The sequence below is a fragment of the Chiloscyllium punctatum genome, chromosome 32 (assembly GCF_047496795.1).
Source record: "Chiloscyllium punctatum isolate Juve2018m chromosome 32, sChiPun1.3, whole genome shotgun sequence".
Classification (NCBI taxonomy): domain Eukaryota; kingdom Metazoa; phylum Chordata; class Chondrichthyes; order Orectolobiformes; family Hemiscylliidae; genus Chiloscyllium; species Chiloscyllium punctatum.
In genome coordinates this window covers 21,111,069-21,126,745 of record NC_092770.1, presented here as the reverse complement: position 1 = coordinate 21,126,745, position 15,677 = coordinate 21,111,069, and the positions used below count along the sequence as shown (strand labels likewise).

The following is a 15,677-nucleotide window of genomic DNA, read 5'->3' as shown; positions in this document are numbered from 1 at the left end:
CCCCAACCCTATCTCTGGCTAGATGACCATTTATTGTCCATCCCTAATTGTCCAAATGCAGTAAGGAGGCAATCATATTGCTGTGGGTGTGGAGTCACATGTAGGCCAGACCAGGTAAGGATAGCAGTTCCCTTTCCTAAAGGGCATTAGTGAACCAGATGAGTTTTTACAAACAATCGATCAATCATCATTATTAGTTTCTTAATTCCAGATTTTATTGGATGTAATTCCACCATGTGCTGTGGTGGGATTTGAACATGGGTCGCTGGAACAGCAATCCAGTGATAATATCACTAGACCATCACCTCCCCCTTTTAGCCTTCAGTACAATATTACGGTTTCAGCATAATGCGATGTAAATTTGTATATTGTTCCTTAATATGTCTGGAGTTGCTGTTGTTTGCGCATGCCAATGGCCTAGAGATGGCTGAACTAATGAGCATTTGTAAACCACTTTCTTATGGATTAGATTCCCTACAGTATGGAAACAGGCCTTCGGCCCAACAAGTCCACACTCACCCTCCAAAGGACAACCCACCTGACCCTATATTTACCCCTGCCTAATACACCTAACACTACGACAATTTGGCATGAACAATTCACCTGACCTGCATATCTTTGGACTGTGGGAGGAAACCCACGCAGACACGGGGAGAATGTGCAAACTTCACACAAACAGTTGCCCGAGGCTGGAATCGAACCCAGGTCCCTGGTGCTGTGAGGCAGCAGTGCTAACCACCATGCCACCCCATCTGCTACTCTGTTCTGTCTTGTGCATGAGATTATACTTTACATACTGCCTTCTCGTGGATAGTGAAGTACAGCTATTTTAGATCCTGCAGCCTCCACACCTACTGATGTTTCAAGATATTAAAATAATTAACTCACTTCACCAGGTTTGGAAGCTGCTCTGCTTTGAGCCAAAATGCTTGTTTGTCACTATCCATGCCATTAATTGCCTTCTGAGTGGGCACAAGGAGTGTGATATTGGTGGATTCTGAAAGCAACTTGTTTTGAGAAGCATCCTGAAAAAAAAAGAGAATCAAAAAATTTTAGTTTAAAAGAATTTTCAATTTAAGGGGACTTTACCCTCACCTTCTCCTTCTCTCAGGAGAAAGGAAGAGCTGGTATTTATATATGCAACCTCAGGACAACAAATTACAGGTTTGCAACTTACATTCACCCACTTGAGAAATTCAGCTGCTTCTGGAATGAGGGAGAGAGCCTAGAAAGAAATGAGAAAATGGTTTTGTACACATCACAAATCATTCTTATGATTTATTAACAGTGATAGACACTTTTATTGTGTCTTGGTTACATATTCTAATCACTATATGTGGCAGGGTATTCTTTAACTGGGCGTCACTATTATGTGACAACTGTTACATCTGCAGCTCAACTGTGCTGCCACTAGATGGAGCTTCCTCCACTGCAGATGCCCCCCTCAAAGATTCCACGGATAACATAATTAATGGACTCAGAGGAAAATTTCCCTCTCTGTAGACAATGCTACTGCAGACTGACTCGTATAAAATCATGAGAGGATTTGACTGAAACTGAGAGGCTGCTTCCACCTGATTAGTGAGTCTGGACCAAGGGAGCACGAGGCTCAGGGTGAGAGTTGAAGATTTTGGACTGAGGTGTGGACAGCCTTCTTCACTGAGCGTGTTTTAAATCCTTGGAATTTTCTTCCCAAGAGGACTGTTAGTGCTCCATCATTGGGTACATTCACAAATGAGAGACTTGGACTGGAAGGGAACCAAGAGACATACAGATGAAGTAAGTAAGCAAAAGATCAGCCATGATATTATTGACTGGTGGAGAACTCTATTTCTTCTTATTTAGATCTGAAATCTACATATCTGGGTCTATATGGAATTTAATCACCCTTATATATCATTCCAGGCAGAAAGAATGAGGACAGGCAATATAAAATAAAGGACACAGTGCTAACGTCTTGTGGCACAACAGTAGCATCTCTAGCTCTGAGCCAGGAAATCCACATTCAATTTCCACCTGTCCTAGGTGTGTGTTACAGTATGACCAAGAAAGGTTGATTGAAATAAGTACAGTTCTGTTATAGAATGGATATTAGTAACCTGGAGAGGGTTCAGAAAAGATTTACCAGAATTTTGCCAGGAATGGAGGGTTTGAGTTATAAAGATAGGCTGGAAAGGTTGGGACTTGTTTCTCTGGAGAGTGGGAGATTGAGAATGACCTTATTGAGGTTTATAAAACCATGGGGGCATAGATAAGTGAGTAGCAAATGTATTTTCCCTAAGTTGGGGGAGTTCAAGACTAAGGGACACATTTTTAAGGTGAGAGGAGGAAGATTTAAAAATGACATGGGGGACATTTTTTTTAATACAAAGAGTGGTCCAGCTACAATGTTGAAAAGACTTTTGGATATGTACATGAATGGGAAAGGTTTGGAGGGATATGGGTCAAATGCAGGCAGGTGGGACAAATTAGTTTGGGAGCACGGTCGGCATGGACTGTTGGGTCGAAGGGGCTGTATGACACTACAGTGGGTGCAGGAGCAGAGGAACTTGAAGCTACACATGAACAAATCATTGAAGATGGTGGGACAGGGTTAAGGAAGTATAAAAGGTGCAGGATCCCAGACTTTATAATTAAAGGCAGAGGGAAGAAATGTCAGGAAGTTATGGTGAACATAAATAGTTTATAAAATAGGAGGAGTCAGCTGTTCAAACCCTCAATTTTGCTCTATTATGCATTAGGAACATAGCTAAACTGATTGTGGTTACTACACAACTTTCCTATCAGTCTCCCAGAACCCCTGTCTCCCTCGTCAACATCTCCCTCTCCAACTCAGCATTGAACTTGTTCATTGATCCAGACTCCAATGCTCTCAAGGGAGAGAATTTAAAAGACTTCCATTGATGAGAGGATCATGAACCAGAGGACACTGATCTATGGTAACTAGCAAAAGAAACAAAGGTGACAAAAGTTTGGGTCTGGAATGGGCTGCCTGAGAATGTGGTGAAGGAAATTCAACTGCTGGTTTCAAAGGAGAAATCTTTTATTCATTTGAGGGACATGAGTGTCACTGGCTTGGATAATGTTTATTGCCCATCCCTGATTGTCCTTGTGAAAGTGGTGGTGAGTGATCTTGTTGAACCTGTGTCATCTGTAGAGAGACCTAGATAATGCGGTTAGACAGGGAGTTCCAGGATTCTGACCTGGTGACTGTGAAGGAACGGTGATATATTTCCGAGTCAGGATGATGAATGGAGGGGTTTCGATTACCCAAGGAAGAAACTAAATTTGCAGAACTATGGGAAAAAGGAGGAGGAGTGAGACTGGCTGAATTGCTGTTGCAGAGACCAGCACATTCATGGCAGGCTGAATGGCCTCATACTATGCTGTAACCTCTCCATGTTCCTGAGATTTATTCCTTGCACTTCAGTTGTTTTAAGTCAAACTTTACTGAGGACATGGAAATAGGATTTTAATCAATCAGGGCTGACTGTAATCCATTATTAGTCAAATTAAATACACCAGCGAATGGGAATCACCAGCCACCTGCTTTAGTATGAAGACGATGGGACAATTCTAAAGGCCCAGTCATTGACTGAAAACATGAACAGAATGTGTTTTCATCGGAGAAAATAAGCTCAAGGCCAATCTGGGATTTGGTGAAAGATGTAATGCAGATTTATGGAAAGCTTCCTTTTATTTGTTTGTAGTATTTGGACATGACTTGCTGGCCAGCATTTATTGCCCATTCCAGCTGCTTTTGAGAGGATGGTGCTGAGTTAGCTATTTGGATGGCTACAGTCCATGTGCTGTAGGTAGGCCATAACACCCTTAGAGAGGGAATTCCAAGATTTTTATCCAGAAGGAATGGGCAATCTTTTTCCAAGTCAGGATGGTGCTTGGCTTGGAGGGGAAATTGCCGGGGGTGGTGTTCCCATATATCTGCTGCCCTTATCCTTCCAGATGGAAGGGCTTATAATCTTGGAAGCTGCTGTTGAAGGATTGCTGGTGAATTTTTGCAGTGCACCTTGTAGATGGTACACACTGCTGCCGCTGAGTGTCAATGGTGGATGCTTGTGGATGTGGTGCCAATCAAGCAGAACACTTTGTCCTGGATGGTGTCTAGCTACTTGAGTGTTATTGGAGCTGCAACCATCCAGGCAAGTGGAGAGTATTCCATTACATTCTTGACTTGTGCCTTGTAGATGGTGGACAGGCTTTGGGGAGTGAGGAGATGAGTTATTCGCCACAGTATTTCTAGCCTCTGACCTACTCTTGTAGCTGCTGTATTTACTTGGTGAGTCAACTTGAGTTTCTGGTCAATGGTACTCCAAGGAAGTTGATAGTGGGGGTTTCAGTGATGGTAAGGGGTGATGGTTAGATTGCCTCTTATAAGAGATGGTCATTGCTTGGCATTTGTGTGGAGCAAATGTTATTTGCCACATGTCAGCACAAGCCTGGACATTGTCGAGGTCTTGTTGCATTTGAACATAGGCTGCTTCAGTGTCTGAAGTAAATCATACAATTGCTACAGAGCAGAAGGAGGCTATTCAGCCCATCGTGCCTGGACCAGTTCCCACCAAAGGATTGACATCCATGAAAGGTGCACTCATAACCTGAACAAAGGGTTGTTAGCAACTTATAAATCTTTCTGCCATATGACAGAAAGAAGGGTGGACCGTCTTCCACCATCACCGTTGGCTCCAAGCTACATTATGTTGCTGAAGTGCCATGTTGCCACAGTGACTTGGACTCTGTGTACTACCACAATCATATTCCCTAGAGCTCTTGAATGAGCTTTCCAATGGTCAAGCGCTACTATCTTCCTAGAGCTGTACAACAACACTTTTCGTAGTCATTTGTCTTGTAGGTTTTATGTTGAACCAAACTCAACGTGTGTGTGATCTGAATGAGCCCAGTACCCCTAAGGAAAATGTTTGAACGGATAACCATACTAGTGAGCTTACCGTCACAGCGTTTCCATAACAGATCAGACCATCACCATCATATCCTTTCTGACAAGTGCAGCCTCTGATTCCTGGAGATATATATATGCAAGTCGCCTGCCAGTATATATGAAGGAGATCAGCAAATGAGCAGTAAAAATACACACTTTATTTCTAAACAGGAAGAGAATCCTATCTATTTTGTTGCCGCTCTTCAGCAGATTTTCATGTTTTCTTTTTGAATAATAGAGTAAGAAATCACAATCTGTTTCAGCCCTACTTTGAAATAGCAGCGACCAGCTCTGAGTAAAGGACAATTATACAATAGTTATGGTAACTGAATAATCACTGTCATAACTTATCAATCCACCAGGCACATAATTAAAGGTATAGAGTACAAATAGCAAGGACGTTAAACCTTTATAAATCACTATTTGTGCCTCAGTTGGAGTGATGTGTCCAATTCTAGTCATTACACTTTCGGAAGGATGTTAAGGCATTGGAGAGAGTATAGAGGAGCGTCACTAATATGGTCCCAGGAATAAAAGACTCAGTTAGTAGAAAAGGTGAAAGAGATTAGGATTGTTCACCTGAAACCAAGAGACTTAATGGGAGCATTCAAAATTACGAAGGATTTTGTGTTTTCTCAAACATTCATTCATGAGAGGTGAGTGTCTCTGCTGAGGCCAGCATTTATTTCCCATCCTTAAATGCCCTTGAGAAAGTGATAGTGAACTGTCTTCTTTAACTGCCGCAGCCCATCTGGTGTAGGTAGATCCACAGTAACGTTGAGGAGAGACTTCTAGGATTGTAACCTGGTAACGCTGAAGGAATGGTGATATCTTCAGGCTCGAAGGGCAGAATGACCTACTCCTGCACCTATTGTCTATTGTCTATCTTCAGGATAGCGCGTGACTTGGATGAAAGGTATCCTTGCAGGCGCTGGTGCCCTGATGGAGGCCATGGGTTTGAAAGGTGCTGTCGGAGGAGCCATGGTGAATGGCTGCAGTGCACCTTGTAGGTGACACACACTACTACCACTGTTCATCGATGGCAAAAGGAGTGTGTGTTTAAGGCAGAAAATCAGGTTCCCATCAAGTGGACTGCTTTGTCTTGGATTGTGTTGCGTTTTTGAGTCTTGTTGGAGTGGCACCCATCCACCCAATTGGGAGTATTCAAATGGAGAGTGTTAGCTGCATTAATCGGGGGAAATGTAGAGAAATCAGGGAATGGTTCTGGGTGGGTTACCCTTTGAAGGGTCGGTGTGGACTTGCTGGGTCGAAGGGACTGTTTCCACGCTGAAGGGATTCTAAGTTCTAAGTTCTGTAGGGATTCTAATTCCCACCCAGCAATTCAATCTAAAATTCTTCAAGAACATAATTTGGGATGATGCAATCTTGATAAAGCTTAATATTATTTGTGAGTTGGTGGATGCATTGGACATGTGTACCAGAAGAGAGAGACTCGCAAATTACTTCACATTTGTCTGTTGAACTGAATTTGAGAGAAACATTGGTAAATTTGGAATATGGGTGGGTGGGATGAGAGGCAAATATGAAGGGGCAGAATGTAGTGCCCATGATCGATGTAAAAGTAGGGGATAACCTCGTGCTGGTTTGGGATCTATTCCAATAGAAAGACTAACCTGCTGCTGGCTGCCTCCGAGGACCCCTGGGTTGGCACTATAGAGCCCAAAATTCAATTATAGTTCTGAGTGCTTCAGGCTCTGACTGCTTTAAAGAGCCTTTCCAGAAATGGCCTTAGGACCTTCAATGTGATCAGCAATGGGGCCCTTGCACTCATTTCAGGCAGATGACAAGGCCACCTAAAGCAAAAGCCTCTCACGAAACCAGCCAAGTAAGCATTTGCACAGTGAGTTCTATCTCTTCAGTAAATTGGTCATTCATCGTAGAATCACTACAGCAGGTCATTCAGACCATCGAGTCCACACTAATCCTCCCACCCAGACGCATTCCCCTACAACCCTGCATTTCTCATGGCTACCCCTCCTAATCTGCGCATCCTTGGACACTATGGGCAACGTAGCAAAGCCAATCCACCTAACATGCATATCTTTGGACTTTGTGGACGGGAGGAAAACCACACAGTCACAGGGAAAATGTGCAAACTCCACACAGGCACTCGCCTGAGGGTGGAATCAAACTGGGGTCCCTGACGCTGTGAGGCAGCAGTGCTAACCACAGCCATCATGCCACCTTGCACCCTTGTACCCATGTTAAACTTGTACTGGCATTGCAATTATGCTGCTGGGAATTCTAGTTGGCATGCTTATCCATCCTGATGAAACAAGAGGGCATAATTTTAAAGGCAAGAAGTTTAGAAAAGATTTACAGAAAATCTTGTTCACCCATAGGGTAGTGGGGTCTGAGGTGCACTGCCTGGGAGGGTAGCTGATGAGGCAAACATCACAAATTTTACGAAGTATTTGGATAAGTATTTGAAGTGCCATAACATTCAAGGTAATGGGCCCAGCGTAGGAAAGTGGGACGATGAAGGTAGGATCGTATCGTTGGGTGATACACAACTGATGGACTGAAGTGCCCCTTCTGTACTGTATGATTCTATGATTCTAGAACTCAACAGATTCTAACATCAAACCAACTCACCAGATAATGGCATCCTCCATTTTCTTCCAAACAAGGATTTATTGGCTCACATTCAATGCCGTTACCACGGAAACCCTTTTTGCACTCACAGTCATTCTGTTGATAAGTGAAAGGCTCAATAAAATTAGCTATTTGTCATCTACTACTGTTAAACTTGCCTTCATTGTACAGTTGGGTATAAGAGTTGGGACATCATTTTGAGGTTTATAGGACATTGGTGAGGCCTCTTCTGGAGTACTGTGTGCAGTTCTGGTCTCCCTGTTATAGGAAGGATATTATCAAACTGGAGAGGATTCAGAAAAGATTTACCAGAATGTTGTCAGGATTGGAGGGTTTGCATTATATAGGGAGGCTGGATAGGCTGGGACATTTTTCATTAGAGTATAGGAGGTTGAGGGGAATCCTTATAGATGTTTATAAAGTCATGAGAAGCACAGATAAGGTGAATAGCAAAAGTATGTTCCCTAGGGTGGGTGAATTCAAAACTAGGGGTCATATTTTTAAGGTGTGGGGAGAGAGTGAAAAAGGACATGGAGGATGCAACGTTTTTATGCAGAGAGTGGTTAGTATGTGGAATGAACTGCCAAAGGCAGGTAGAGTTACAACATTTAAAAGAAATTTGGAGAAGTACATGAATAGGAAAGGTTTGGAGTGATATGGGCCAAGTGCAGGCAGATGGAACGAGTTCAGCTTTGGAACATGGTCGGTGAGGACCAGTTTGACCAAAGGGTCTGTCTCTGTGCTGCATGGCTGTTTGACTCTATATCTCATGTGGAAAGGATCACATAAAATAATAACGGAATTCTGGTGACATTTTTTGTTTGCAATATTCTTTTGCAATATTAATTTCAACTTCAATTACTATTCAACACTGGTTCGAATGTGCAGTTTTGAAAACCAGTTTGGTGTAACCATGAAGAAAAAGCACCAAGGGATAGGGAGGAAAAGGGTGTTTCTTCTGACCAGAGAGTTTAGGACTGGGGGTAAAATAAAAAGAAAATATACTGTGGATGCTGGAAATCTGAAATAAAACCAGAAAATGCGAAAGGAACTCAGCATGTCTGGCAGCACATGTGCAGAGATGTTTGAAAGAAGAGTCATATTGGACTTTTAACATTAACTCTGTTTCTCTCGCCTTAAGATTCAGGGATCATTATTTCCGAATAAAAATTGCCCACTTCGAACTGAGGTGAAGGAAACTCTTTCACTTTGGAATTCTCTGCCTAACAGAGCTGGAGTTGGTCAGACATCCACTATATACAAGTTCAAGACTAGGATCAATACGGTTTTAGGCACCACAATAGAAATGGAACATGGGTATTGGGTGGATAAGTGGAGTTGGCTAGGAGGCACTGCCTGCTGCAAATGGGCTTCCCAGAATGGTCAAAGGACAGGGTCCTTGTGCTAATTTCAGGCAGTAACAGGGCTGCCTTAAAAAAAGGCTCTGGTTAAACTAGTAAAACACACACTCACAGTGAGTTCTGTGGCCTGGTAAACTGATTATTCTTATGCCTGTTTTATGCTTATGCATCAGATCTAATGGCACTGAATGGTGTTGTTTTATTCATTTATAGAACAAGGACGTTACTGGCTAGGCCAGCAGCTATTATCCATCCCTAACTGCCCAGAGGACAGTTAAGAGTCAACCACATTGCTGTGGGTCTGGAGTCACGTGTAGGCCAGAATGGCAGTTTCCTTCCTTAAAGAACATTAGTGAACCAGGTGGGTTTCTTCTCAACAATCGGCAATGGATTCATGGTCATCATTAGCCTCTTAATTCCAGATTTAAAAAAAAATATTGGATTCAAATGCTACCATCTACTGAAGTGGGATTTGAACCAAGGTCCTGGGAACATTACCTGGGTCTCTGGACTAACAACCCAGTGATAATACCACAAGACCATCATCATTATCAACATAGGCTTCATTGCACTGTCAGTTCCTACTCCAGCACTCAGTCTCCCCTGCACTGCAGTAGTGAGGCTAGGGGTAATGCATCATTAGAAAAGCTATCTTTCAGACTTGGGATCTTCCCAACCATCACTCTCCCTCACGATTATGCTCACATCCTGTGATTTCAACTCCCAGGCTGCAGAGTGTGACCAACTGAGACATGAGGGTCCTAGGAAAGGAGTTGACAGTATTGATGAGAGGACAAGAAAATGGAGACAGGAATCAGGCATATTTACCTGGCCTGGCCCCAGGGGGATGCAGTTTGCGTTGATATGGCATCCTCCTCGACTTTCCAGCAAGCAGTTATTGATTTCAGTGCAATCCTCGCCATCTCCTGTCCATCCAGGTAAACATTGACACAAATACGACCCCATTCCTGTCATAATACATTCAGCCTGTGGGAAAATTGTGCAGATTAAAAGTTTTTTTATTGACAAAGTCATTAGTACACACTTAGAGTGGGGGTTGGTTTAGGTGATGAGCTGAAAAAATTGGAGCCTTGTCAACAAATCCGGTGGCAGTAGTGTGTTCCAGTTCATGAAGGGGTTCCACATTGCTATAGCAACATGAATGTTGCAGCTTGGAATAATGGGTAGTCAAGGCTACAATTCCCTTCCAGCACATGGCCTTAGTGCTTGCATTGGTGATGGTTGTGAGGGTTTCCTCTCACTTGGATGTGACACTGAGTCTGTTCTGCCATTCAATTATGGCTGATATGTTTCACAAACCCATTCTCCTGCCTTCTACCCAAAGCCCTTGATCCCCTTACTAATCAGGAATCTATCTCTCTCTCTCAATGACTTGGCTTCCACAGCTTTCTGCTGCAATGAATTACAAAGATTAACCATCCTGTATCTGAAGAAATTCCTCCTCATCTTAGTTCTAAAGGGTCGTCCTTTCAGCCTGTAGCTGTGTCCCCAGGTTCTAGTCTCTCCTACTAGTGGAAATATCTTCTCCATGTCCACTCTGTCTGGGCCTCTCAGTATTCTGTCAGTTTCAATCACATCCCCCCCCCCCATCCTTCTAAACTCCATCAAGTTCACACCCAGAGTCCTCACCCACTCCTCATATGACAAGCCCTTCAACCCCGAGATCATTCATGTGAATCTCCTCTTGAGCTCCTCGAAGGCCAACACATCCTTCCTTAGATATGGGGCCCAAAACAGCTCACAATATTCCAAACGTGGTCTGACTTCAGCCTTATACAGCCTCAGCAGTGCTTCTCTGCCTTTGTGTTCTAGCCCTCTTGAATTGAATGCTAATATTACATTTGCCTTCCTAACTGCCAACCGAACCTGCATGTTAACCTAAAGAACATCCTGAAGTAGGACTCCAAAGTCCTTTTGTGCTTCAGATTTCCAAAGAATTTCCCTGTTTAGAAAATAGCCTATACCTCTATTCTTCCTACCAAAATGCATAACCTCTTACTTTCCCACATTGTATTCCATCTGCCACTTCCTTGCCCACTGTCCATGTCCTTCTGTATGATAAACACCACCTCCAGCACTACCTATACCTCCACCTATCTTTGTGTCATCTGCAAACTTAACAACAATGCCATCAGTTCCTCCATTCAGATCATGGGATAACTGAATTACTGGACCCTTCAGGGCAGACAGCGAAAGCTGGTAACTCCTTATTGTCAGTGCAGGAATCTATAACCATCAGCAAAAATAGTCAGTTCTACTTACATTGTTACTGCAGCCACCTCGATCTGGCCGACGACACACATTTGCCTCCTCACAGTAGGATCCGTCACCTTCAAAGTTTGGTTTGCAAACACAGCTAGAGGGATATCAAGCAGCGGCCATTTAAAAGTGAAAGTGTACCTTGAATCAATCGGTTTATTGTGCTCACTGCCACTTTGGTCAGAATTGATGCTTACAGCAATTATCCAACTCTCACTGAGCTCAGCTGCCAACACTCACACTTTTGAGTCAGAAGATTGTGGGCAATGTTGCAGAAAAATCAAAGCTGTCTCTCTTGTGGAGTATTGAGGGAGTGCTGCAAGGTCAGAAGCATGCCCTTCTGACTGGAAGTTAAAAAGTGGTCCCTTCGCCCCCTCAGGTGAATGTAGCAGATCCCATGGTAAGAGTTTTGAAGATGTGCATGTTGGAACACTGCAGCAAGTAACTCACCTCCTGACTCCCCAAAGCCTGTCCATCATCTACAAGGCCCAAGTCAGGAGTGTGGTGCTAAAATCTAACTAATACATTTGTGACACCTTGTCATGTTGTTGAAATACCCCAAAATACATTTGGGTGGTTCAGTAGTTAGCACTGCTGCCTCACAGAACTAGGGACCCAGGTTCAATTCTACCTGTGAGTGAATGTCTGTGTGGAGTTTGCACATTCTCCCCACATCTGCATGCGTTTCCTCCCACAAGTCCCAAAATGTGCAGGCTTGGTGGATTTCCCATGTTAAATCGTCCACAGTGTGCAGGTTAGTACGATAAGCAATGGTTAATAAGTGGGCTGGATCTGGGCGAGATGCTTTTTGGAAGGTTAGTGCAGACTCAATGGGCTGAATGGCCTCTTTCCACACTACAAGGATTCTGTGATATTTGGGGCATAGACAAGATGAATAGCTGAGGTCTTCTCCCCAGAATAGGGGAGCCCAAAACTATAGGGCATAAATTTAAGGTGAGAGGGGAGAGATTTAAAAGGGACCCGAGGGAGAACGTTTTCACACAGAGGGTGGTGCAAATATGGAATGAGCTGCCAGAGGAAGTGGTAGTACAATTATAGCATTTAAAAGACATTTGGACAGGTACATGGATAGGAAAGGTTTAGAGGGAGATGGGCCCAATGGGATGAGTTCAGTTTAGGAAATCTGGTCAGCATGGACAAGTTGGCCTGAAGGTCTTGTTTCCATACTGTATACCACTGTGGCTCTATGTCTCTAAATTCAATTACTTGTCATTGGAGTCTGACCCTTCTTGATGAACTGGCAACAGTTCCAAGAAATTAGTTCATCAAAGTCTCAGAAATGAGAGTAATGTCCAAGCAAGCTTAGAAACATGAATCCAAGAGGCCTGTGATGAGTTGTTGGGGAATGGGTGGGCACAGAAATACTTTCTAAATGGCTAAGCCCGTGGTACACAAGGTATTGAAGGTTGGGTCTCATTGTCATTGAAGGTGTTTTGTTCCAAATGAGCACAGTGTGGGGAGCTCTGTTGTCTCCCTTTGCTTAAGATTATGGGCAGAGACCTAGGTTCAATTCCTGCCTCAGGCAACTGTCTGTGTGGAGTTTGCACATTCTCCCCGTGTCTGCATGGGTTTGCTCCGGTTTCCTTCCACAGTCCAAAAATGTGCAGGTTTCGTGAATTGGCTGTGGGAAATTGCCCGTACTGCTAGGTGAAGAGGTAAATGTAGGGGAGTGGGTCTGGGTGGGCTGCTCTTCGGAGGGTCGGTATGGGCTTGTTGGGCCAAAGGACCTATTTCCATGCTGTAAGTAATCTATTAAAGAAAAATTATGCCTTTCACATTAGTTAACGTTTCTCCGACGCTTCAGCCCACAGTACCTGAGGCTCCCATTCTTGTATTCGCAGTTGGCATGGGCATGGCAGAACTGAACACTGGGTCCACAAGGCGTGGTCTGTCTCTCACAGAAGACTCCACTGTATCCCGGCACGCAGGAGTTAAACTTACAGGCACCGTTGCCAGTCATCCTGTTGTTACATTTCCCATGAACACATCGGCAGGCTACAACAAGGTTAAAAAGAAAGACCAGCTTGAGAGCTCAGTGGAAAAAGTAATTGAGGATTATTACGGAGCTCAAGGCATCAGGAACAAACTTACTTTGGTCACAGTTTGGTCCATATTTGTGAGGGTCTGAACACAGATGACACCTGGAGCCCGTGAATTTGTCATCGCAAAGACATGTGCCATTTCCATCTAAACCATCTGCACACTGAGCAAAACAACATGGGCACACAGATAGACATTAGAATTTGGAATTTATCACCACAAAGAACCACTGAGGTAAAAAGCATAGATTCATTTAAGGGGAGTCGAGATAAATAACTAAGTGGATGAAAGAATGGAGGGATACTAAGGATTAAATAGGAAGGAAGGAGCTATGTAGCAACTCTGCTATCAGTGCTGTACTGTCACCTAGATCTCACTGAGGAATAGAGTTGTTAGATTGGAAGGATTCTGAAAGCTTTGAAGACAAACTTTGAAATATGATACATAAAGGGTATGTGTACAGAGCTTGGAAGATGGAGTATATGACCACATTGATACACTGACAGCACAGTGGCTCAGTGGTTAGTACAGCTGCCTCACAGCGCCAAGGATCCGGGTCTGATCCAAGTCTCGGGCGACTGTCCGGTGTAGACTTTGCACATTCTTCCCATATCTGCATGGGTTTCCTCTGGGTGTTTTGATTTCCTCCTAAAGTCCAAAGATGTGCAGGTTAGGTGAAATGGCCATGCTTTAAAAAAAATTGCCCATAGTGTTAAGGCATGTGTAGGTGCATTAGTCAGAGGAATGGCTCGGGGCAGGTTACTGTTTGGAGGGTCGGTGTGGACCTTTTGGGCCAAAGGGCCTGTTTCCATGCTATAGGGATTCTATGATCCAGTTACATCCTATGAATTTGGACAACTGAAAGATGACCTAAGAAATCATAGGCTTGAGAGATCCTGGAGTGAGAGCATATCTGCTGACAGAGGAGAAACTTACTCTCAGAAAGCTATTGACATGTGCAGAAGCTCTGAGACCATCAGTCACCAGCTCTAGTACATTAATGGGAGAATGGATGAGAACAGTATCATATTCCAGGCCAAATGAGAACAACATCATGGGGAAAAAAAGGAAGACAGATTTCTAGAAGAGCCAACAGAAAGATCGAGGGCAGGCTGTAAATATTGCAGGGGCCATCACCCAAAAGAAAGGAAAGTTTATCCAGCATGAGGGAAGCAGCATTCTAACTGCAAGAAATGGAATAACTTTTCACATAAGTGCCGAGCTAGAAAGAAGCAAGGAAAAATTTATAAAGGTGAATGCTGGAGGACGTCGTTGGACAACCCAGTCTCCACCATAGAAAGGATTGGACAGTTCAGGTCAAAATGTTGTGTGTCCATTAGAATCATAGAATTCCCACAGTGTGGAAGCAGGCCATGTGGCACACTGAGTCCACACTGACCACTGAAAAGCATCTTGCCCAGATCCACCTCATCCCTCTATTTCCCATGGCTAGCCTGCACATTTTTAGACTGTGAGAGGAAACCAGAGCACCCGAAGGAAACCCATGCAGACACAGGGAGAATGTACAAACAGTTGCCCGAGGGTGGCGCTGGCGTTGCGAGGAAGCAGTGCTAATCACCATGCCAACCCCAAGGATATGAGGTAACACAATGTCTTATGAGGAGAGATTGAACAGTTTAGGCCTAAACTGGCTGGATTATGGAAAAATGAGAGGAGCAAATAGATGTACATAAAATGCAAGGGGGAACGGACAAAATAGCACTGAGCAGATATTTCCCCTTGCAGGCAACCTAGAACAAGAGGTCTTAGTTTTAGGATGTATTTTTGGTGTCTTTTCCCCAGGGTGGGGGATTTCAAGTCCAGGGGCATATTTTTAAGGTGAGAGGAAAAAGATTTAAAAAAGACAAGGGAGCATTTTTGTTTTACACAGAGTATAGTTCATGTGTGGAATGAACTTCCAGAGGAAGTGGTGCATGTGGGTATAGTTACAGCATTTAAAAGTGGTTGGCTAAGTATATGAATAAGAAATGTTTGGAGAAATATGGGCCAAGTGCAGGCAATTGGGACTAGTTTAGTTTGGGATTATGGTTGGTGTGGATTGGTTGGACTAAAGGGTCTGCTTTCATGCTATATGACTCTTTGATAATGGATGGTTGAAGCACATCCATGCAAGCTATTGAAGGGTTGAATTTGGTCTGAGGAAAGCAAGAGAAGTGCTTTCCTGGACAGACAAGAATCATGAGATTAGGAACCATACCAGCCAGTGTAATAGCTTGCTCTTCATTACAATCAAAGAGCTAGTTCATGATGTACAACAAAAATGGTTGAAGATTGGAATAGACCTCTTCATCTTGACTATTATTCTGGCTGCTTGGAGTTAGACTAGTTGACCTGAATGACTACCAGTGATTTTGTAGAATGTTTGAAAGCATATATTGTGA

At 43.6% G+C, this 15,677-nt stretch overlaps 1 protein-coding gene across 1 annotated transcript in view; it reads right to left on the bottom strand.

Moving 5' to 3' along the window:
* Positions 1-15,677, bottom strand: part of stab2 (stabilin 2) — a 175,702-nt gene that overhangs the window by 91,495 nt on the left and 68,530 nt on the right. The window contains exons 22-29 of the mRNA XM_072551848.1: positions 13,327-13,438; positions 13,050-13,230; positions 11,218-11,311; positions 9,763-9,921; positions 7,574-7,669; positions 4,968-5,063; positions 1,178-1,225; positions 889-1,025 (exon numbers count right to left, since the gene is read on the bottom strand). Coding sequence (XP_072407949.1) covers positions 889-1,025; positions 1,178-1,225; positions 4,968-5,063; positions 7,574-7,669; positions 9,763-9,921; positions 11,218-11,311; positions 13,050-13,230; positions 13,327-13,438 — 923 coding nt within the window. The remainder of the gene's footprint in view (positions 1-888; positions 1,026-1,177; positions 1,226-4,967; positions 5,064-7,573; positions 7,670-9,762; positions 9,922-11,217; positions 11,312-13,049; positions 13,231-13,326; positions 13,439-15,677) is intronic.